Source organism: Cyprinodon tularosa, unplaced genomic scaffold (genome assembly GCF_016077235.1).
Source record: "Cyprinodon tularosa strain WSP-4 unplaced genomic scaffold, ASM1607723v1 ctg204, whole genome shotgun sequence".
NCBI lineage: Eukaryota > Metazoa > Chordata > Actinopteri > Cyprinodontiformes > Cyprinodontidae > Cyprinodon > Cyprinodon tularosa.
Genome location: NW_024038751.1, coordinates 655,825 through 680,966, shown reverse-complemented (window position 1 = coordinate 680,966; position 25,142 = coordinate 655,825). Strand labels below are relative to the sequence as shown.

At 36.0% G+C, this 25,142-nt stretch overlaps 1 protein-coding gene and 1 long non-coding RNA gene across 2 annotated transcripts; one reads left to right on the top strand and one right to left on the bottom strand.

The window, feature by feature from the left end:
• Positions 1-1,466: 1,466 nt before the first annotated feature.
• Positions 1,467-23,308, bottom strand: LOC119783392 (phospholipid scramblase 1-like). Its single transcript, XM_038284896.1, has 7 exons — positions 23,172-23,308; positions 11,986-12,168; positions 11,228-11,270; positions 7,932-8,152; positions 3,153-3,317; positions 2,338-2,499; positions 1,467-2,250 (listed from the first exon to the last, which is right to left on the bottom strand). Exons 1-7 carry the CDS (start codon positions 23,187-23,189, stop codon positions 2,224-2,226), a joined length of 819 nt encoding a protein of 272 aa, XP_038140824.1. The 5' UTR covers positions 23,190-23,308; the 3' UTR covers positions 1,467-2,223.
• Positions 18,548-20,366, top strand: LOC119783393. The gene is made up of 2 exons (XR_005280788.1): positions 18,548-18,649; positions 20,082-20,366. It is a non-coding gene; the product is annotated as an uncharacterized LOC119783393 (long non-coding RNA).
• Positions 23,309-25,142: the final 1,834 nt, after the last annotated feature.

Below are 25,142 nucleotides of genomic sequence, written 5' to 3'. Positions count from 1 at the left end.
TATTTCGAGTCCATGTTATCTAATTTCAATCTGAAAAACTCACACAGAGAGAAAAGATAATTAGAAGAATTTATTGATAGAAAGTATAGTCTTTGGCGCTCAGACCTCGGCAGGAACATTCATGCTGAATTATGCTTTAACATGCATGAGTAGATAAATGAGAATAGGGATGTTCCCCCGGCCTGAAACTGGTGGTGGTTTAATCGGAGCTGGTTGACAAGGTGATCTGCTGAGCAGAATGTGGGACTAGAAGACTGAGGGAGCTGACGCCAGGCTTCACTCGGAGACTCTGGAACTGTCCATGATGAGCAAGCATGAAGCGACAGTGGAGAGGAAAAACTCCCCCTTGGGAAGAAACCTCTGGCAGAACCGGGCTCAACATGGTGGTCTTCTGCCGGACCAATGCGGTGAGACAGGGGATGGTGACAACTGGGATTAATACTCTCTGATGAGGTTGAGGTGAAGTCGAGTCATGGATGACGATTCAGCTGCGATGGCGGGGAAGGGGATGGAGGTGGGTGAATTGTCGTCTGAATCGAAGTCCGACATTGCGATTGCAGGATAACGGCTGGGATGAAGATTTGGAGCGTTTATAAAGTGAGAGCAGGACGCTGATTGGGCTTGTGGTGGAGTAGTTCGAAGCTGAATGGCTCGCTTCGGAGACGGATTAGCTTCTGATTGGATGGAGGTACTGTATGTGAGTCAAGGCAGGTGAGCAAATACTTTTGGCAATATAGTGTAAGTCAGAGTTTCTTCAATTGAACTTCCGCTAGAGCTTCATTTTAAGAGTAAAGATACTCTGTTTGCAAATCATCTTATCTACTGAAATTAAGGGTAAATACACTTAAGTTCAGACATTTTACTTATTGGTAGATTGTTTTTGCTGTGTGACGTTATTTAGTCAAAATGTTAAGTTTTTGTAAATAAAATATTTTTTAAAGATTATTTCTAGGCATTTTGGGCTATATTTTTGAAAGTAGGCAAGAAAAAAAATCTGGGATTAGAGAGGGCAGAGACATGCAGGAAAGGTTCTGCTCTGCTCCCTAACTCTGGAAATCTCTCCCTCCTGATATTCGCAATACTGATACTTTACTCTTTTAAATCAATACTAAGAAACTAATCTGTTAAACAGATGATACCTCCACTGATTACCTGTCCTGTTTTTAGTGCAGTGTATAGTTGATTGTTTGTTGTTGAGTGTCCTTGGGGGTTTGAAACTCGCTTTAAATCAAATATATTACTATTTTTTAATCTGCCCTAGTGTTAATGACTAGGGCAATTAATGATCTTCCCTTTTTTTCTTTCCCTAAAGTAGGGCATATTTTATCTTTCTGTCAGCATTATCAAGAAAGATAGAGACTTACTGTACCTAAGTGCACTCTGACTTTGGACTCATTTCAATGAAGTGTATGAGTTCTCCTGTAAAATCAGAGGTTTACTAAATAAGATTACAAAATAAGAGCAACAATAATACAAGAAAACGTTTAATGTTATATCAGATAAATACATTTTTGTCTGTAAAAGAAAATGCAGAAGCTACAGAGCAAAAATAGAAGTGAGCAACTTCTGCATGAATGAACATTAAAAAAAAAAAAATTACTGCAAATTATGACAACTATCTTCACTGAACACAATGTACACAACACGGCTTAATTTCCAGCCTTTAGAGAGAGATTACTGGCATACTGGCAAAAGAAACTGAATGCTTACAGCATTAGTGGCACATTGCATTTTTAGTCAAACGGCTTTGTGAAACGGGCCCCTCATCCAAAACTTAGAACCATCTGCTGTCATAACATTAAAAAAAACAATTTATACATCTAGATCAGTGAGAATATTATAATTGTATTATTTCTTTTATTATTTCCTCATGAGAGAGGTTACAAAAATGTCAATAACAATGAAGAGCACAGATAGATGTGACAGAAATTTGAAATATGACAAAATATAATAAACATTATTTGGATACACTGAGTTCACACCATTCTACCTGGAATATCTATAATATTCCAGGTAGAATCAGCTCAGACAGATTTTCAAAAAAACCACAATCTAATCAGCAGGTTACATTTATGATTAATCCTTAATATATTTATTAATGAAATGTAGATCTTCTGTTGAAGAGTGAATCTAGAAGACAATAATACAAACACTGGATAACATAAGTGGGCTTTTGTACTTGATTTCCCTTCATTCGGTAAAAAATCATTTGGTGTTAGCCCCTCAGTTTCTCTCAAAGAACATGAAGTCCTGCAGGACAGAAAAAATGAAAAACAAACATTAAGTAAGATCTCAGAAGAACAGATTAAACACCTCCATTCATATTACGGGACTTACGATGAGGAAGCAGGTCCCCAGGAGCACAGCCTTCATCTTCACATCTAGGTCCATGGGAAACTGAATGCCGAAGTTTTCAGCGTCTGTGAAAAATTCCTTCACTAGGCCACTCCACTGCTTACTGATCCGACCAATCGACTCTTCACCATCTTTCCCTCTGAGCTATACAGCAGGGGAAAAACAAAACACAGAGGCTCAATAGATTGCGCACCTAAGTAGTAGTACCAGCACCAGTTCAAAACCAGGAAATATTTGCACACACATTGATGAAGTACATCAAATCTCAAATACATTTATGAAAATCTCTGTCACCAAATTTATTAGATTACAGTTTATATCTTATGAGAAAGGAAGTAAAAATATAAAGAAATGCACAAAAACAAGAAGGCATTATAGGTTCTAGCTATATAAATATCACAATCTGAGACTTCAACACCATCAAGGGGCCATTCTGTTGGGTTTTAATCCAGAAAAATGTGAGTTTAAAAGATTAAAAGTTATAATTATCACTCTAACACATTCTATAAGATTTTATGGATGCATTTGTATAGAAAATGAGTAAAAGGAGGGAAGTACCCAGCCAAATCACCTTTGAAGGATGCCAACAAGACTTTATAAATATGCAATACATGTTCTTGATGTTACTATGAATTCCACCTTAACTTCAGTGTTTTAGAAACAGACATTTCTCATGTAGAGGAACAGCATCCAAATCCCTACTCTTAGTTACATATTACTGATACTTTCTGTCTGCAAAAATTAAACAACTCAATATAAAAGATAGGAGAACACTCTATGGACTAATCAGAGCTCACCTCAAAGTTAACATCTCCACAGCAGCAGCTGCAGGTGAAGCAGGGCCCCACCAGCTTCATCACGGTCTGTCCATCTGCTCCCTGGATGGAGAACTTGGGCAGGCAGGGGTGCCAGTCCTGTTTGACAAACCCTATGGTGGTTCCTGGTGGAGACTGGACTTCCATCTGGGGAGTCAAACACACATTTTGACACATAATTAGTCCCTTTGGCAATGATAACCAAAGCTTTTATTTCACCATCATGGTATGCAGGGATAATAAATCTCACATGGCTCCTGCCTGAGAATAAAACAGAACTGTTGTGTGTGAGGCTATTAGTTTGGGCTAATGAATCATAATGCTTTTGGATTTAAACGGGGCTGACAAAAGGTCTATAGAGGCTAATAAACCACCTCTGACTTAGCAGACTGGAGACAAGATGAAAGATGTAAGTTTGATTACATCTAGACATGACAAAAATAGTTTGACCAATCCATGATTTTTAAAAGGCAACATGAAAGTGCAAAATTATCTCCAGTTTATCAGTAGTAGATTACTAAATTAAAAAGAAATACTAAAGGCATGAGAGTGTGGTGGACACTTAGGATGGAGAAAAGACCTGACTGTTGTGTTTCCCCATCTACTGGGCAGTCGGAAAGTTTGGGAGATTAAAGGGAGACTCAGCAATACTTTTCACTCTTCCTAACATTTATTTCCTAAAGAGTGATAGGGAGGAAGATCAGAGGCAACAGCCCAACATCGAACACTAAAAAGAATAAAAAGATAGAATAGAATATAATTTCTAATTATTCCCCCTGTGGGGAAATTAATATGTCTCATTAGCAAAGTGAAAAGCAGGTGGAAGGATGTAGATACACTAAGGTGTAAAAAAACATAATGGAAGACTGTACAGTAAGTGCAACCTTAAAAGAATACAGGGAAGAGAAGAGCAGAAGAGTGCTGCAGTTAAGTGTTTTGGCCACAGGTGACAGTATAATAAGAAAACTCTGTAATGCCTCTACACATACTGTAGCAAATAAAGGTGCACGCAAGTACTAAAAAAACTGGCAAACAATTTCGACCCGAAAGCAATATCCACTTAAATCTTATCCAAAAACACAAGTGGAATAATAAAATACTGCAGTAACTTAACACTGTAAAGCAGTATTCCCCTACCCGTATGGGAATGTGTGGGCACTTTTTGTGGAAGTTAACGACACACAAAGTCATCAACCATCTCATTAACCTTCCAAAAAAATCTGCAATAGTCTGGCTAGGAGCTAGTAGCAGAGATGGGGGATATTGGCTCAACAAGTCATGTATTTGCTATGCCCAGCCACTGAACCAGGTGAGTCCAGTCTGCACAGATGTGGACAAAACATAGAGAAGCAGCTGTCAGTTTTTTTTATATAAAGTTTGTTCCCTTTATCTTAATACCCATCTGTTTAGAGCTGCATTTGATTAGTAGTCAAGTTAAAGCTACAGTGTGTAATTTTCAGCGACATCTAACGTCCAGACTGCAGACCGCAACAACCTGAACATCCCCCCCCCCCACCGCTTCTCCCCCCCCCCCCCCCAACAGTACGGCGAGCGTTACGGGACAAAATGTCTTCCACGACGTCAGCATCACCTACCTTCTCAAGTGATGAGGTTTGTTTACATAGATAATTTTACAGATGGTATTTCATTAGTCTGTGTAGGGTATAGATTTCATGTAGACTTAAGATAATAAATATCCCCGGTTTTTTTCCAGCGTAATGGGCGATCACGCAATCGCTCGTTCTTTCTGCGCTGCCGTAGCGCAAAGATGTCTGCCTCCATGGCTGCGAGACCCGCTCCTATGTAATTATAAATAACGAATTCTAAGGCAACGCGAATATTAAGGTTAAGAGGCTGAGCTTGTGGATGATGATAAATAACATAGTTATGTATAATATATTACATTTCTGACTGTATATCCCTGTAATTATTACACACTGTAGCTTTAAGTCAAAGTAAGTGTTTAGAATGTCTTTTTACTGTTTAAAGTTAACTGTTTACTGAGGTATCATCAGTTTAAGTCTCTGGTCCCACTGTTTTATTTGCTTTACTATAATATATTTACATTACTTGCTTTAATTCTGCTTTTATTTTTCTTCTGTTTTAGAATTTAATGTATTTCTACTGAAATGTGACACAGATAAACTTGCCTTGCAATCAAATCCATTTGAAAAAGTGCACACAAAAAAAATCTTATACAAATTGAAATGTATGCACATCTCCCAATGATTATCATCATATCTGTTTGATGATTTTTATGATTTGGAGTTAGGATTCTGATGTTTTAATGATTTTTTTTGTACTCACCTGATGTTTTTACTGCACTTGTTCTGATGTTTTTATGACATAAAGCACTTTGAAACGCCTTGAAGCTAAAATGTAATATACAAATAAAATGTTACTTACCTCCCTACCAACTTATTTACTAACTGGTTTTGAAGAGGGAGCATGGGGTTCTCTGGTACTGTGCAACATGGTAAAATCCATTTAATTTATGGAGTTATCTTTTGATATAGTGTTTATCTTTTTTTTTTCTAGACACCAGTCATGAAGTGCACCTGGATCATAATGCGTATAGTTTATGCAATGGCAATAAAGAAATCTTATCTTATATTCATAGATAGTGTATGAGACATAGCCAACAGTTCCTTGTTTTCAAGTCAGTGTGATAACATGATGTGATACCAGGGTGGTACCATACCGTGATGCTCCTAACACAATGTACTACTATACAATTGAGTACTACCGGTATTATTAATTTTGTTATGAATGTGACAGACATACATTGATGATACTGTGTAAAAAAAGACCATAAGACCATAAGAGAAGTCACTTCCTATCTTTAAGCTGATTGATTGTAATTATTGCAGTTCAGCAAAAAGCCTGTTAATCAGCTATCAATGATAATCAGCTGTGCTGAAGCAGGGAAACCTCTAAAACCTGCAAGACAGCTGCCCTTGATGACCGACTCCTTACAGCAATATTAGCTTTGATTATGTTGGCCTTGTTAGTCATCTCTAAAGTCTATGACTTTAGCAAGGCAATACAAAGAAAGGTCAACAAATTATTGTATGGCTGAACTGCATGTAAGAGTAATTTGATCCACTACAATTGCTAGCTCAACAAAAAGGTGCATCAGCAAAGTATTAGTTTACAGTTTTTGACAATTATTCATCCAGGTTATCAAAGGCTACGTTCACACTGCAGCCTGAGGTGAGCCAAATCAGATTTTTTTGGCCCATATGTGACCCGAATCTGATCTTTTTATGGCAGTCTGAACAACACAGATCCGACAACACCAATCAGACCCAGGCCACTTGGCTATGTGGTCCTGAATCCGATACGAATCTGATCTTTTCAAATGCGACCTGTGTCTGAACAGCCAGGTCGCATTCATCCAACCTGAACGCCATTTATACCTGACAGTGGTCATTATTCTGCGTCTTGCTACATAGAAGCAGCAAGAAAAACAACAACCATGGCAGATGATGATGTGCAAAGCAGTAGCTATTTATGTTTAACCATATTGAAAAGATTGAGTTTTTATGGTTGGAAAAGACCGCTAGATGCACGCCAGCACTACCATCCATGTTTACTTCCGTAAACACAGAGCACGCTGGCCTGTGATGTCATTGCGTCCTCTACTGTGCATGCGGGACACTTGCGTTGTAAGACTAAAGTTCACACAGGAGATCACATACAAGTCGCATATATTTAGAAATATTTAAAAAAAAAATCGGAATTGAACATGAAGGCCTGCAGTGTGAACGTAGCCAAAATAATCTCATTCTTTTTGCTTTGAAAGATTCCTTTTTCAATTTAATAAACAAAACATCAATCAAATTGAAGTTAAGATATAAAATGCTCTCAAATTATTCATTTTCTTTATACATCACAAACATCTGACAAAGAAACAACAAGGATGTGTGAACTTTATGAGGAAACGATCCACTGTTGTAATAATTATAACCTTAGAAAAGACTGAAAATAATGTGACCAAAGAGACATGTTAACTCAAGGTCAGTACACTATATGGCATCAATGGTGTCCACAATCTTGTAATCAGTCACTGTGCTATTTGGTGACATGGTGTGTACCACACTCAACATGGACCAAAGAATAGGAAGGAAAGATTTGTCTCAGGAGATTAACATGAAAATTAAAGACAAGGATGATAAAGGTTTAGGCTATAAGACCATCTTCAAGCAGCTTGATGTTTCCACCAAAAATTAAGTATAGTTAAGTATTTTTTTTTACACTTCTCTAATTTCTCAAGCATTTAGCAAAAAAAAAAATAGTACATGTCTTGATAAATGGAAAGTCTAATAAAATTTATTATAGCCACTAAACTTATTTGTATTTTCTTTGTGTCAAGGTTTTGCTTCTTTAGTTTTCACAAGATAACTATACAGCTTTTTTTTTTTTAAACACCTTTTTTTTATGAATTTCTTTTAGAAGAGAAAAATTGTAGTCAATCTTTTTCAGCCAGCTGTTTGTTAGTGCACAGCAACAGATTGGGGAGGAGAAGCTGTAAATTGTTCAATGTTCAAAGCAGCCAGACAAATCTCTTTCAGCTCCAATCCTTTCTGTATAGACTGATCTATGCCTAGTTTCATATAGACACTCAGGGCGTGTTATCAACCTTTCCTCTGTAACAATACAGAACTACAGTATATGGCTTAAATAATTAGAAAATTAGATTCTTAACAACTCCTTTTAGAAAAGTTATGTTCAGCCAAAAATACACTATTGAGTACAGACCTCCTGCAGACAGCAAGGGCAGCAGCAGCCGATACATCGCAAAGGCCGGATAAGACGGATGACCTCCCTGTCCATGGTGTCCTTGATCTTCATGTCAAAGCAGCGCAAAGAACCAATACAATTTCTGGTGCAGCAGTCGGTCTCTTCGTTGGCAGTGTAAATCTTCTGGCCCATGGTGTTCTTTATATCATACTTGTTGTTTCTCTCGAATCCAATGATAGCTGTGGAAGAATAAAGAGTGTGGATGGTTCAATAGTTTTATGTGGAGAATAAATAGTATCAATTCAAAAATATTGATCCTTATGGGACACCATAAGCAATGTCCAAGATTGACAACTGATATGATAACCATTTTTACAAATTGCTGTATTCTAATTTAATGGAGCCTAGGTGGAAGTGCAACTGAAGAAACTCATTGCTTTCCTTCATCCACCTGCGACACATCCACTCAGATGACACAATTTCAACCCACCTCCAGCCCCTCCTCCACCATCTTAGCTAAAGCTTCATCAGAGTGTTATTCCTCCCGGACTCTTACTGCGTTCCCTGTCTCATCTCAACCGGTCCGGCAGAAGACCGCCATGTTGAGCCTGGTTCTACCAGAGATTTCTTCCCAATGGGGAGTTTTTTCTCTCTACTGTTGCTTCATGCTTGCTCATCATGGACAACCTGTGTTATCCAAACTGGACTTCCATCTTCCAGGTCCCTGAATGAAGCTCTAGTATCAGCTCACGCAATCCACTGGATCTCCCCCTAAAGCTCAGCATACCGTCTCGCTAACCAGCAGTCTTCAGACTGACCAACTTCATCTATCTCCACTCCACCACCAGTTTCAGGCCTGGGGGGGAACAGCCCTATTCTTTGCTCCTGTTCATGCATATATATCAAAATTCAGCGCTATGTTTCCTCCCTAGGTCTGAGCGCTAAAGACAAAGTAACTGTATCAATAAATTTCTCCTAAGTGTCTTTTCTCTTCGTGTGAGTTTTTCAGATTGAAAAAGCTTTTCATCCACTCCAGAAGCACGCCGTAAAGCACTCCTAATTAATATATAGTGATCCATTGAGTCAAATGCTTTTTTTAGATCAACAGACCTGCAAAACCTTTTTTTGTCTCTGAAGCTGGTGATTTCTTCTATTATTTACAGAACTCACAGTCATGGAGCTCTATGGTTTACATCTACACTCACCGGCCACTTTATTAGGTACACCTGTCCAACTGCTCGTTAACACTTAATTTCTAAGCAGCCAATCACATGGCGGCAACTCAGTGCATTTAGGCATGTAGACATGGTCAAGATAATCTCCTGCAGTTCAAACCGAGCATCAGTATGGGGAGGAAAGGTGATTTGAGTGACTTTGAACGTGGCATGATTGTTGGTGCCAGAAGGGCTGGTCTGAGTATTTCAGAAACTGCTGATCTACTGGGATTTTCACGCACAACCATCTCTAGGGTTTACAGAGAATGGTCAGAAAAAGAAAAAACATCCAGTGAGCGGCAGTTCTGTGGGCGGAAATGCCTTGTTGATGCCAGAGGTCAGAGGAGAATGGCCAGACTGGATCGAGCTGATAGAAGGGCAACAGTGACTCAAATAACCACCCGTTACAACCAAGGTGGGCAGAAGAGCATCTCTGAACGCACAGTACGTCGAACTTTGAGGCAGATGGGCTACAGCAGCAGAAGACCACACCGGGTGCCACTTCTTTCAGCTAAGAACAGGAAACTGAGGCTACAATTTGCACAAGCTCCTCGAAATTGGACAATAGAAGATTGGAAAAACGTTGCCTGGTCTGATGAGTCTCGATTTCTGCTGCGACATTCGGATGGTAGGGTCAGAATTTGGCGTCTACAACATGAAAGCATGGATCCATCCTGCCTTGTATCAACGGTTCAGGCTGGTGGTGGTGGTGCATGGTGTGGGGAATATTTTCTTGGCACTCTTTGGGCCCCTTGGTACCAATTGAGCATCGTTGCAACGCCACAGCCTACCTGAGTATTGTAGCTGACCATGTCCATCCCTTTATGACCACAATGTACCCAACTTCTGATGGCTACTTTCAGCAGGATAATGCGCCATGTCATAAAGCTGGAATCATCTCAGACTGGTTTCTTGAACATGACAATGAGTTCACTGTACTCAAATGGCCTCCACAGTCACCAGATCTCAATCCAATAGAGCATCTTTGGGATGTGGTGGAACGGGAGATTCTCATCATGGATGTGCAGCCGACAAATCTGCGGCAACTGTGTGATGCCATCATGTCAATATGGACCAAACTTCCTGAGGAATGCTTCTAGCACCTTGTTGAATCTATGCCACCAAGAATTGAGGCAGTTCTGAAGGCAAAAGGGGGTCCAACCCGTTACTAGCATGGGGTACCTAATAAAGTGGCCGGTGAGTGTATACTGACTTTAGAAAGTAGTTTGCATTTATCAATGAAATTTTCCAGGCTGCTAATAAAGTGTGTTCCTAAAATTTTGAAAACTGTGAAAGTAAAGAATCAGGCGTATACTGTAGTTTGCAAACATGCGGTTTAGCATAATAGCATGATCTTTGCAATTCCTATTTAGTTGGAAAAAAGAGGTTAGAGATATGAGTCAGTGGTTTCACAATTCAATCAATAATGCTTTTAAATGTTGTCTTATCAACATCATTACAGTGGGTGGATATTTTATTTTTACCTTTTTTAATTACAATCATCCCTCCCTCTTCAACTGCCATGAGAAATAATAATTTTGGATTTTTTTTTTTGTTATCAGTATCTCACTGCAGTTCTCTGTTATCCCAGGACTGGGGATCTTTTCTGCTGGTTTGGGGCCATTATTTATATAAAAATATATATATTATTAGCCACTACATTGATATAGTCAACAATTGTATTTTTGCTCATCAAATATTCTGAATAATTGATTTCTTTGGATCCTTTTCTAATAACTTTACAATTTATATTTTGTATTTTTATATTACTTTTAATCTTTTCTAATAGCTTAGTATAATATTCCTTTTTAGATCTCCTTAAAAATGTGTTTCACCAGGCCAGAGCAGCTAAGGGCTTACTGTAACACAATCCTGGTTGACCAGAAATAAAACATACCTCCTCTAAAACACATCCCAGTCCCCAGACCTTAATCCTATAAAAAAAAAACTTTAAATTCTCCATCCATGCATTAAGCATTCTCAAACTGAATGTTTAAATTTTGTGGATTATCAGTATAGGTTTATTCTAGTGTAACAAAAACATTTGCTTATTTATTGCATATATATTTATAGAGGGGGCAGAAAATGTGTACGATTTACCTTCTAGGAGCTCAACTTTTTGATGGATCAGGATCTGGTCGATCTATAACAGAAGACAAAGAGCGGACAATTTTTGCTGAAGAAATATTAACCTATGATTACTTTTCCCATGCTTAAAAAAAGAAAAACATAACAAGCATATATAAAATATTTTTAGTGAAAACTAATATATATCAAGAATATTTGCTTGGGAAAAAAAAAAAACCTCCACGAATTAAGGCAGTACATGCAGTCTGTCTCATATGGGTAATTTCACATTATTTCATCCAAGTCCACAGCTTCCTGCCTTGGGAATTTTGAAAAATTATTAAGAGAAAACCTGAGACTAACAGATTTTTTTTCTGTTTGTATCAAAATTCAAAAGGCTATTCAACAGGATAAAGTTTATATCAAGTTTTAAAATCTTGATATGTGACTTAGACATTTCAAAAGCCGTAGTCAGACTTTTAATAAGCTTTGATAAGTTTAGTGTGAGCAAGATGGAAGTAAAATAACAGTGCATGTGCTGTTTAACAGTGTTGAAGATTTGCATGAACCACATGATGCTTGGGGGGACACTGGGTCCAAATAGCCTTTTTAGTGTTTCATCAACCTAAACTTAAAGCTATTGTTCCCCAAAAGATGGGCAGTAAGCAAAACCTTTTACTAAAAACAGTGGGGCAATGGAAATGTTGACAACAGGCACCATTCACATATTGTTATCCAAAAGAATCCAAGTTGTGTAAGTTAATACGATATTTCCTCATTGTTTGACCTACCTGTGTGAGGTACTCAAGCCCAGGTGGAACACCAATTGGCGTCATACCGAAACCCATTGGTTGCTGGCCAAACCCCCCAAGTGGAGCACCACTTGGAGCCATTCCGAACCTCCCTGGTTGCTGGCCGTACCCCAACCCATGACCCCCAGCTGGGTCGGGTTGATACACAACAGGAGGTTGGCCCTGAAATACAGTGACACATCATCTCTTACTGATTCAAAACTGATTTTAACAACTTTTAGAAGGATAATAGAATATACTGCATATAGTACAAGTTAACCAAGAATTTTATATGACAGGCTAACACAACATTGGGCAAAATCGTAAAGCAAATATTTTAAAACATTTCAGAAACAGTACAGAAGAAACTTTATTGTAAATTTATAAATAAAATTAGACAACTAGCAGTGCTTTTTAATTTTAATCAAAATAAAGCTGCCTTTTTTTACTTAAAGACAAAATAAAAAATAAACAATGCAAATTTTACAAATGTTCACTCGCTCTCAAGAGTGTTGAATTTGAAAATAAATTGAAATGAAAAATAAAAAAACATTTTACATTCAATTTTTAAACATAACAGGCAGAAATTTATTTCGTAAAAAAAAATAAATAAGTGGAAATGCTTCTTAAAATTCAAAATTATTGTTGTTTTTTTACTCATGAACAAAATGACAAATATATATTCCCCACTGGATTTTTGCTTTCTTCTCCAAGTAGCTCATTGCTTACTTAATTAAAATAGTTAAAGGGATGTTTAACATTTAATTTTCAAAAGATATCCTAGCAACAGCTTTTAAGAATTTATGTTGAGATTCACAAATTAATATATAGATGTACGGTATTAAAAGAATTGCTTTCTCAATTCAACGGCAAAGCTGCATTTTTGACTCAAAATAAATTGCTAGTAGATCATTCAAACTAAATTTGTATTTACTTCTTCAAGACTACCTGTTATGGGACAGAACTTAAGAGAAAGCTAAAAGGATTTGCTTTTTCATTTTAATGCCCGTCCCTCCAAAAAGTGTGCCATAAACATTTGAACAGGCAATTCCAAACAGCAAGAGAGAGAAGTCAATGGAAACTTGGACTCTCAGAGCTTTGCGGTGCTTTTAAAATAAAATTTAAATTAAAATTTATTTTTTATTTTTTTTTGCCACTTTTTGTAGAAACATGTTTTGCTTTCCTGGGAGCAGATGTTTGCTCTGAACATGATTTGCACTTGTGTTGAAAAGGAACTGCATTTGTGAGTTTTATTACTTTTGATTTTATGAGTAAAGCATTTACATTTTCTCTGAAGTCAATGTTATGTATTATCTGCATAGCTCTCAATAGCAAGTAGTAGTAGTAATAGTAAGATATATTAAAAGTATGAACTGAAATCTCAGTGCAGTGATTTAAATCCAGTGGTGATATTTGGTCCAGGAGGTTTTTTCTTTATCTTAGTACTGAGACACTCCATGACAGCATGTTTTCTACATGTTTGACATTACATTTTTATGCTAATATTGCATCCACAATTGCACCTAGAAATCTATTTCCATTAACTTTTACAATATTATCTACCACATCTACCAGTATTAATGCTCAAGTATTACTTTTACAATTTCTAAATAATATGAATTTAGTTTAGTTTAAACAATAAAAATAATATGTTTCCATCAAATCCCCTGTTTAATTTACACAGTTCTACAGTAATCAACCATTTTTCCCTGATCAAAAAATGGACTTTCATCTGAATCCGTATAAATCATTATTGATAGTGCAAGAACAATTTCTGTTTGCTTAGGAATTTGCTTTATCTGTCGTTTAATGTTTTTTTCTTGAATTTCTGAGGACTGTGATAGTAGAAAAATGGGCCTGTAATTCTCTATTCTTAACCTTTTTTACAATTCTCATGCCAATGTAATTAAAATCAGTAGATGTTTCATCTTTACACTTTTCAACAATATCCATTATTTCTTTTTGTTCCAATGCTATGAGAAAAATTAAGAATTAATTTCTATCTATAAGAAAATCGTCCCAATCCTAAAGGAAAAATTGATCAGATTTTTTTTCTTGCCATGTTTAGTTAACTATATCATCCATATTTTCTTTTTTTTTTTTATTGTTATATATAAAACGCTGGTCTAGAGGCATTTTGGCTTTCCCATATTCCTTTGATATTTATAATAGCATTGCTATTCACTAACTCTAACTATATTGCTTCATTTTTTATTATTATTTTATATTAGGGCTCTGCCTTTTTAGTTATTTATTTTATAAGTTCTCAATTAAGTTTATTTTTTTATATAGATATTTTTTTAAATCCTTGGTCGATCTGTATGTTTTCTACTATATTGCTTAAGATACTAGTTTTCTTATATAGTGATGTTAATATCCTTAAAAGTAAGTTATATGCATTCTCAATATTATTCTGTTATAGGTTAAGGTCCTGTCAAAATACTTAACTGGTTTTTATTTTTGACTTTAAATAGGAAATAATAATATAGTTTAATTCAAGATGTTAAATTTTGACTCTTAAATACATGTGGTAACCACAACCAGCTAAACTAAAAGCAAAACACACAATAAACAAATATTACCACTAAGGGATTAAAAGAACAGAAAAACTATTTTCATCTTTTAACATCAGGACGTCTTGTCATTCAAATTTTTATGCAAATCTCTCGGGAAATTCAAATGGTGTTGAACACAGAGTCCCATAATGTTTTTCTTGGACTGCTTTAGAAAAGACTGCAAATACTAATTTTAACCATATAGTCACACCAAATCAGCATTATTTGAGACTTTCTGCCTTCCAGACATCATGACCGACTAAACTGTGGGGTAAAACTGAAAAGAAGAGGATCTCAGAACCAGAATGCAAAGCACTAAACGATTAAAGCTGCTTGTTTCTTATCTGATGATCAGAAGATATGCCAAGTCATTTATTAACAACAAAATGATTCATTGAAAGACAGTAGAAGAAGTGCATGACAGTACTCTCTGTGAGAGTAGACTGCTACTGAGCATCTGTTTAGTCTCAATTATGTTACTTCTGCATGGTGGGAGCACAGAACTAATTATGCCTGAGCCCGGCACAAAGGGAGGCCTTTTACAGGATAGGGAGTAAACAGGTAACGTTAGATGAAGTGTAAGAAGTAGTGGTAGTAAACAAAGTATATTCCCTATTAGTTTGTATGCCTTGTCCTTTAAAGGACAATTAGGAGTTCATATATATGTATATGTGTGTAAGAGTTTATGTATATATACAGTATACATATACACATATATATAGATTGATAGATAGATATAGATAGATAGATCTATATATATATATATATATATATATATATATATATATATATATATATATATATATATATATATATATATATATATATATATATTGTTTTTTAAACATATTTAAAGTGTTGTAAATGCTTTCCATTTTGCTGATGTGAGTATTTATTATGTTGTTATGCTGAACTGTGTTATCAATGCATCATTATATTGATTATGGGTTAACCATTTACATTTATTTTACAAGAGTACATATAATATATGTATACTATTAAAAAAAATTATATATATATATATATATATATATATATATATATATACATTGCTCTAGCTACTTTGTTTGTACGTATAGCAGCTAATTATTTTACAAACAAAATTTATTGTTTAACAATGGTACATTTAGTTAAGAAAAAAACGTTTATGTTAGTCATATTGAGGTCACATTGAGGTTTCGATTGTAGCTTTGCCTTGGCATGTTGTTATCTAAAGCATGAAGATAGGACTGCACCAGATCCTTAAGATTTGACCTCGACCGTTGGCTTCTTGGATACAGTTCAAGAACAGCTTCCTGCTGTCCTTTAGTGTCTGATTTTTTTCTTGTTGTAAGTCTGCTCAGCTTTGTATTTTTTTGTTTGTGGGGACAGACTAACAATCTTCATTCATTCTGAGTTTGTGTGTGGTGTGTTTTGTCTTTGTGTTGCTTCCCGGAATATACGCTTCCCATGTTGCTGTTGATGCATATCTGAGACCTGATCCTGCTTCGAGTGTGATCTTGGGTTTAAATTGTATGTCATCATTCTGCAGTCAATAGACGGCAGTTTAGTGTCTTACGTCGGTTTGTCTGCCTGGAGTGGTATAAAATCAGGTAGAATGTTATTGCATTGACAACAAAGGGATAAAGTTTACAGGAGATCCCGTTCTATTGGTGACAAAAGGTAATGTTAACTTTATTATTAGTTTTACTACCCTTATAAGCATATAATTATCAATAATTACACTATAGATCGTTGTAGTGTCACCAAACTTGTAGCACACATAGATAACCTCATCTAGTTCAGACTGCAACTCTTACTTTGGTAAAATGTGCTAAACTCTATTTTTTTTTTTTTTTTTTTAGATTTTTACGTTGTTATTATAAGCATATAATAGCCAATAATTACACTATAGATCATTGTAGTGCTACCAAACATATAGGATACATAGATAACCTAATCTGGATCATACTACAATTCTAACTTTAGGAAGATAGTTCAAACCGTATTTTTTGGAGATTTTTTTACTGCAATTGGGAAAATGTGCTAAACTCCATGTTTTGAGATTTTTTAACTGTTATTATAGGCATATAATTATCAATAACTACACTCTTATGAACTGTAGCCACACCAAAATCACTGTATACCTCATTCACACCATCCTGGTGATACTACAACTCTTATTATATCAATTAAATACTTTTTTAATATATTTGGGGGGATTTTTTTATTTGGATAAATAATCAATAAGTCCACCATTATGAACTGTGACTTCACTAAAATCACTGTACACATCATTCACACCCTCCTGGTGATACTACAACTGTTATTATATCAATTAAACACTTTTTTATATTTTTTGTGCCCTACACATCTCATGTAGAAGGGCTGGTCATATCACAGGTTAATTACTTTACAATAGGGACAGTGACAAGGTAGAGTGATTACAGAAACTTGAAGAGGGGAGGGGGGGCTGGCAGGAAAACTGAAATTCTCTGGGACATCTAGTGTTAGGAGATGTTAATAGGAGATTTCCAAGTTCTAATAAAGCTAGAATTTCACCAAATTGTCAACTTACCACACCTGATTATCAATGTTCAACCAAAGGCCTATTAAAGCAATGAGCTCATCTGTTCTCTCCACACTGTAATGTGCATAAAATAAAGGTATTTGATTGAAAAGCTTACATTAGTTCATGAGATGGAAACATGTATTGCACAATGAGGTTTAGAGTGTCTTTCACATCAAAGAAATACATATTAATATATGACACAGAAGACACACTTAAGACACAGTCAGGATGATTTTCACCACTTACAGAGGTGTTTTAGTTTGGCTCTCTAGTTGCAATGCATCCTCGGATACACTGAAGAACCACTTACTGAGACGACTTGAGTTTCATGTAACCGCACCATTATCTGGACCATTAGCTTCCAGTGCATAGGTTAAAACAAACAAAAAACAAGAACCGATTGTTTCCACTGTCTGGTTATCTAATATATGTCATTAGTTATCGATAAGCTGCTAAATTACAAATATTTCACCTAAATTTACTCTAATTTGTAACTGATTTATTTTCACTTCACACAACAGTTTTAGAAAACAATTTTAAGATCACAACAGTGTAACCATTTTTTTTAAAAAAGGTTTTATGATTCTGAAAGTCTCTGTGTGATTCATTGGCTTTGGCAGACACTTTTCACCAGGGTGTGTATACGCTGGGAAACAAGTCCTATGCTGTCCTTTAAAAAAAAAAAAAAAAAAAGAAAAGAAAACTTGGAAAATCCAAATCTAGAAATGCTAAACTAAAAAAAAAAAAACCCCATTCAAAGCGTGTGCTGGGACCAAAGCAAAGAGCTGTCAGTCCTGCTCTAATAGAAACAAACTTGGTGCCAGGTTTACCAATGTTTTAGTAGTTTGCATGATCCCATACCCAGTGGGCACCGTTACATCAATTTGATGTTAAAGATTGGTCAAGATTTTGACTTCCATGATAATTATTCTACAGAAGCTTAGAGTTGTAAAAAGGTCCAACCAATAAATCAATCTAGCATCCAAATACTGCCTCATATTGCTAATAAACATATTTGAACTTAAAACAATATCTCTGCACAAAAACTTAACATCAAATTGACGTTGATTTGATGTCTGGGAATAAGGTATTGAATTGATGTCATATTGATGTCACAAAGCATCTTGGGATAAGGGACTTTGCAACAAGCATGAAGCTATTAAAATCTTGGTTGTGTTATTCATGCTGAAAATACATGCACCATTTGACCACCAAATGTGGGGAAATGCATAATATTTCAAAAAACATTTTTGAATTACCAATTATTTTATTTATTTTTTTATAAAATTTTTTTTTTTTTTTTTTTTTTTTGCAACCAGGACAAGCGCAGGTTGCAAATTGTCGGAAACTGAAGAATTACCAATTATTTTCAAAGACCAATTCCTCACGGTTTATATACTTTGAAAAATAAACGTTTAAACGTAAGTGAAGTGTGATTGGACGATCGTTGTCACAGTTGCCAGCCTACATTCAGAATCACTCCCCGCCAGAAGCTCCACCTTTTGCTGCAATTTTTGGTTTGAACGCGCTCTTCTCGGCTAAAAAAAGGTTTTTGTTGGTAAGTACATTATAGTTATATTTTTGTCATTATTAGTGTACACTGACTAATCTTTCAAAACTTTCATGCTAGCAGTTAGCCAGCTAATGCATATGCATATTAATGCTCAACCGCAGTAAATGGCACTATCGGAAATATTTAAAAGATACAGAATTAGCTGGGAGAATTTAATGTGTGTATGTGCGTTTGTGTAAGTATAGATAGAATTTAGTTTCATGAAGATATAAAGATATATAGGCATTATATTTCTGAATTACATCTCCGTCCAGTTGATGGCGGTAATGCACACAGGATGCAAACTGCCAGAAAACTCAATAGAAGAAGAAGATGGCACTATCGGTCTCCGCCAGTCACGTGACATTTGTTGCTAAGACGCCATTTTTGGCGGAAAAGGCGTAGTGTAAACAACCGCAGCATAGCTAAACGAAGGACTAAAGGATTGAGTTTGTTTCTCTGACTATATGGAAAAAGTAAGCAGAATGCGAAATTACCGTACCGGTGTCGTGCCAAGGTAGTTATCCCTGCGAAAATTTTTATCCCCTCGTCGGGAGCGCGCACGGAGTAGGAAGATCAACCCGAGTTAACTCCGCCTCAATTCCAACGTGCAGAACTTGAAATTTGAAAGGTTTTACGTGTATGAAAGTGGAGCTTTACTGTTTTATTCTTTACTTCACATGTTATAGCAGAATATCGCCAGTGATATTGATCTAAAACTAATAATAAAACACAAACGTTTACTTGAAAGCTGGTCGCTGACAGCATTGTCTACTCCTCCCTCTGAAAGCAAACAGATCCTTGTTCTTTTCCACACGTTCCTTAAAAAAATCTCTCATTGTTTCACAGTGTCCAAATGTTCTCATCTTCCAAGGCACAAAGCAACAAAAAAAAAAAAAAAAAAAAATCTATCTCTATATATCTATATATATATATATATATATATATATATATATATATATATATATATATATATATATATATATATATATATATATATATATATATATCCATCCATTTTCTTACACCCTTATCCCTCAGTGGGGTCGGGAGGTGCTGGTGCCTATCTCCAGCCATGTTCCGGGTGAGTGTGTATGTATGTATGTATATATATATATATATATATATATATATATATATATATATATATATATATATATATATATATATATATATAGATATATAGAGATAGATTTTAATCTTCAAAGAAACAATTCAGGACACACCCCTCACATTTATGTGGAGGCTGTGTGCAGTGTCATATGTTCATAGATCTCTGTGCATGTGTGTATTTATGTTTTCTTTGCACCCTCTCCCACACCAACACACAAATGGGAGTCACAAGAGGAACTGACAAGTCCTTCCTTAGGTGGGGCGCTCCTCCATGTTGATCTTATACTCAAAACTTGTACAATTTGCTTTTTTTTTATCTTTTCAGATTCCATTCAGCTATCACAGCCTGGAGCCAGTGAAGCTGACATTGTTTCCCCGATGGCGGCCTATTTGCGTTCAGCGCCAGACAGGAAAGGTGGTGGTGGTCGCAAGACTGCTGCAGCTCAAAATGTTTAATGACTGCAAAATCTATAAAGTATTTCACTTTAGTTCATTGCTGTTGTTTGTGTACAATTTATAGTTCACATATTTGTAGTCAGTTGCCTGTTAAACTACACAGCTGTTGAAATCAATGTTTTGGAATGTTTTAGAATAAAAATGTTTTGTTATACTTGTATGTTTGATCTTTGAGAGAATGCCATGGGGGATTTTTTGTAGAAAAATAGCAATTGTAGAACATCAACTTAGTTTAGATGATCCAAAAATGATTAATATTAGAACTATTGACAATATACTTTACAGAATTGCTATTTTAAAGGCCATGCTTGAAACACTGCAGAACTGCAATACAGCTGTCTTGTATTTCAAACAGAATTGGGTTTGTTTAGGCCATTTCCTTCTCAAAGGAACTTTTTTTTTTTAATCCTAATGAAGGTCCTGTGAGACCGCACATTTATCTAAGTAAATGAAGCCAAGTCTGTTTGCAATACAAAACGTTGCAGAATCTTTCCGTCTGTGCATATTTTTAAATGTTTTTATTTGCAAATGTTTGACATAAAAACAATGTCAAAATAACATCAATATCATTATTTGAGTGAAATTTTACAAAAGCTTGACATTGAAATAATGTCAAAATGACATAAATAAAATCATTATTTGACATACATCAAATTGATGTCAAAGGACTGATTTCAATTTGATTTACGTTTTTTGACCAAATTTTGATAACAATTTGATATCGGTGTTTGATGTCAAATTGATGTTTAATTGACATCTTTTGCCCACTGGGTAAGCTTAATAAAATATGCTTCGCTTTTCATTCTGGTAATAAGTTTTTACATGTAATAAGAAATTGTCAGCAAAATCTAGAGAGTCGTGTTAATTTCAATGCAGATACATTTTGAACGGTTCTTGAAGTCTTTCCTTTTTGCACGTTTCAGTCGTTTATTTTTAGTTGTTTTTTTGTTTTGTTTTTTAACCCAGTATCATCCCGTGACATTTCTGTCATCTGGAATAATTTATTGGACGTATTATGAACGCTTCCAGGAAAGTTTTTTCGGCCTTGTGATAAGGATATAATAAAGTAATTTGGGTCAGTTTTAAACTGTACATGTTGGTCTGTCATTTCATTTACTCCCTTTACTACAAATACTTTTAGAAATACAAAAGTCCTATTAAAATGTCCTGCTTTGCTTTGCTTTTTTTGTACCATTACAGACATCCCAAGTTCCAAAAACTCATTTCAGGGAGATGCTTATCCCCCAACCCCCCGCAGACAACGGACCCGCACCGTGCCCCATACATATAAATTTAAGGCCAGCAACTTTTCAACAACTGTTTATTAACTAACAGTTATTCCTTAAACACTAAACAGAACAGTATTAGTCTTTTATTTTTAATACTTTCAATCTTGTAGCCTTGAACATCGGTTGTGCTTTCTGTTTTTAATAGGACTTCAGCATACAGTGCACCTCGCCACGGTGTCATCATTCCTCACCATGGCCGGTTCTAGACAGGGGCCCACGGGGGCCGGTACCCCTGTAGATCATGTCCTGGCCCCTGCTATGGCCCCTGTACCGAAGACATATTACTTAAAAGAAATTCTAACGATGAAATGAGCTGGAGCAGACATAGTAACAGGTCCCTTGGATCTATTTCATTATTATTCTACAAATTCTGTTAAACTAATTATTAAAAAACAATAAGGTGATAGCTTCAGTGGGATTGAGATAGGATCCCAGTTTTCATCCGTTAATTTTTTTTTCCACAAATAAAAAAAAACTTTTTCAGATGAATGTAACAGTATTTCTTGAGTTCCAAATCAATTTTTATAGAAAACGGTAGTTTTAACTTAAATTAAGTCAAAAAAATATGTAAAATTCCTAAATTATAAGAAATATAATTTTTATTGAATGTAATTGAAAAGAAATTTCACTTCATGCAGCTCTCTTAATATATTTGAATGCCTTGCCCTGTTTTTTTTTTTTTGTTTTTTTTTTCATTTCATGCTTTTCTGGGCCCCCATGAAAGTACGCTGGCCCCCGGTACATTTGGTCTAGATCTGCCACTGTTCCTCACCTTCACTCCAGCTATCTAAGGGCGAGAGGCTAGGGTACAGCCTGGACAAGTCGCCAGTTCATCACAGGCAACGCAGACATAAACAGGACAAACTACCACTCACACTCCTAAGGGCAATTTAGAGAAGCCAATTCACCTAAGAGTCAATTTTCTGGACTGGAGGAGGAAGCCGGAGTATCCGGAGAGAACCCAAGCATGCTCAGGGAGAACACGCAAACTCCATGCACAAAGACCCTGGGCTGCGTATCGAACCCAGAATCTTCTTGATGATGCGGGATATTGATGCACGAATTATTGTACTGTCTGCACGCTCTCACTGGCATTAAAATACACCACCTCCCATAGTCTAAAATCCGGGATAAATTATCCGATTCGCGGGCATCCGTGAATAACTATCTATATCAGGGAGACTCCCTGAACTTCCGGGAAACTTGGGATGTCTCTTTACATCTGCAAAGAGTCGTCCTTATCCACAATTGCGTACACTGCAGTCTCTGTTGACTGATATTTACGCCAGTGATCTTGATGAACTGATCGCACAGATGAAGTTTTCAGGCGGACATTCTCACTTAACATATTCAAAACATTAAAACTACTTTTTACCCGCTGACCACAGCCAATATAGCGGCTTTTCTTACAGGTAAAGGAAGGATGGGGCGCATCAGACGCACTTCAGCCGCGCGCCTGAACTAAACTGGTACAAGAATCAAAGATGAAGCAGCGCGCGGTCTGAATGTAATATTATTCTACGAAGTCAAGGATGCGCTGTGGTTTATTTTCTCTTTAAGGAGAGATTTTCATTTCAGGTTTTGAATCTTTCTTTTAATTTCCTATTTGAAAGATCTCTGGTACCACCAGTTACCATTGAAAAAAACAAAAGATTAAAAAAATAACTTACTCGTGAATATTTATCCATAGGAGCAGATAAGCAGGTCCACAGTTACCAAGTACTTCAATCCTTTCCTCAATCTGTTTGCTTCTGCTGTTCTTTCCTTCACTCCACCCACCCTCAGTCTTTTTCCCTCCTTCATGTCATAGTACTCCTCACTGAACAAACATGAGCAGTGGGAGGAAACAAGTTTCATTCAAGATAAAAATAAATAAATAACGTTTTCATTATTATAGATGAACAGTAGCAGACATAGCCAGCCAGGAAGGGAAAGATGAAACATTTTGTTTGCAACTTCGAAGAAAATGATCGTGTCCTTATGATGTGTGTAAAGACTGGATAAATTTCTCTCTGGTTTCATTTTATAGTTCCCTATGCGCACCTGTAACCAGCAATACGGTAGTTTCGAAATCGACTTGAAAAGTAGGGAGATTTACCAGAAATGAAACACAAAATCTTAACCAGCAGGAAGGAAATAAAAAAACAAATGCTTATTTGAAGACTTGCAATGCAATGAATTTAGATAGATATGCATACATATCTAGATGTATATATATATATACATAGATGTGGGACTTTGCATTGAATCAAAATGTCATTGTTTGCTTTAATGAACCAAGAAAATTGTTTATCTGGCTAGATTGACTTTAGGCAATTACTTTAAGGGCATTCCTCAATCAATAAAATCGCATAATGCATGTGCAGTGCACAGTTTATGATGCACAACAACGTGTTTACCAGTGGGTTTATTTTCTTTTTCTGCAAGCTTAAAGTGATTACTGCTAGGAAAAGGAAAATAAAGATAGATAGATAGATAGATAGATAGATAGATAGATAGATAGATAGATAGATAGATAGATAGATAGATAGATAGATAGATAGATAGATAGATAGATAGATAGATAGATAGATAGATAGATAGATAGATAGATAGATAGATAGATAGATAGATAGATAGATAGATAGATAATATTTTCTTAATCATAAATGGCTATAAGTGTTTATCTTTCTGTTGCACTTCTGACACAGCTAATGCTCTTATATTCTATGAAGAAGGCACCATTAGTAATACTAAACCTGATGCCTCTACATTAGCTTTAAGGCAGCAGGTCCAAATCAGATCATCTTATCAAGAGATTCTGAACACCATGCCGTTCACACAGCAGTGGGAAAGATTGTAGGCCCCACATCGTCTCATAGGAACACGTTTAGGACGACTGTGTTCTCATTGTTGTAGTCAAAGAGCTAAGCTTAATAACTTTAGCTGATGTACTCAAGATTCTCAAGGCAGTTTGTTTTTGTTTGTTTTTTTTTCAAAAAAAAAGTAAAAGGAAGGTATTTACATAAAAATCAGATAATAAGCACTTGCGCTGCTTCAAAGCTCCTAAAACTGTCAATTATCAGCGATATAAGAAGCAGTTTGTAAAGTATATGAATAAGATCAGAGAAAAGGTTTAAGTAAAGAAAATGCATAATGCTGCAAAAGAAGGAGAAAAGTGGCGCATTCCCCACAAAGGCCTATATCAACCCCAGAAACCAGTCAACTTTGGCCAGTCTTCCATACCTCAGCAAAATACATAGGTAATTGTCTCAGTGATCATTTGCTGTCAAGCCCAGATTTTTTGCTTAACAATGTAAATGGTGATCTCATCTTATTTAGAAGGCATCAAGTTTTACTATCATGTGATATTGGAAAAAATGCAACAATTTCACGTATATGGAGCCAACAGAGACTATTGTCATGATCTTGTCGCTGATGACTGGCTTAATTATGTATTTCATTCTCCTGCCTAGCTATGTCCAGTTTCTCATTACCACTCATCATATCCACCTGTTCCAGCTTCTATTTAAACTGCTTGCTTCCAGTCTTCAGTGCCAGATTATTCTTGAGCCTTTGGTGTAGGAGTTTTCTAGCTTTACTTATTGTGTTCTGATTGCCTGATCTTCACCCATTCTGTCTTGGACCTTTGAGCCTGCCTG

Coding starts and splice junctions, on each gene's coding strand:
- LOC119783392 (XM_038284896.1), bottom strand. Junction 8,153..11,227: donor AAAAGTTGAGCTCCTAGAAG/GTAAATCGTACA, acceptor ATTCTTCCACAG/CTATCATTGGATTCGAGAGA. Junction 3,318..7,931: donor GCCCTTGCTGTCTGCAGGAG/GTCTGTACTCAA, acceptor TTGACTCCCCAG/ATGGAAGTCCAGTCTCCACC.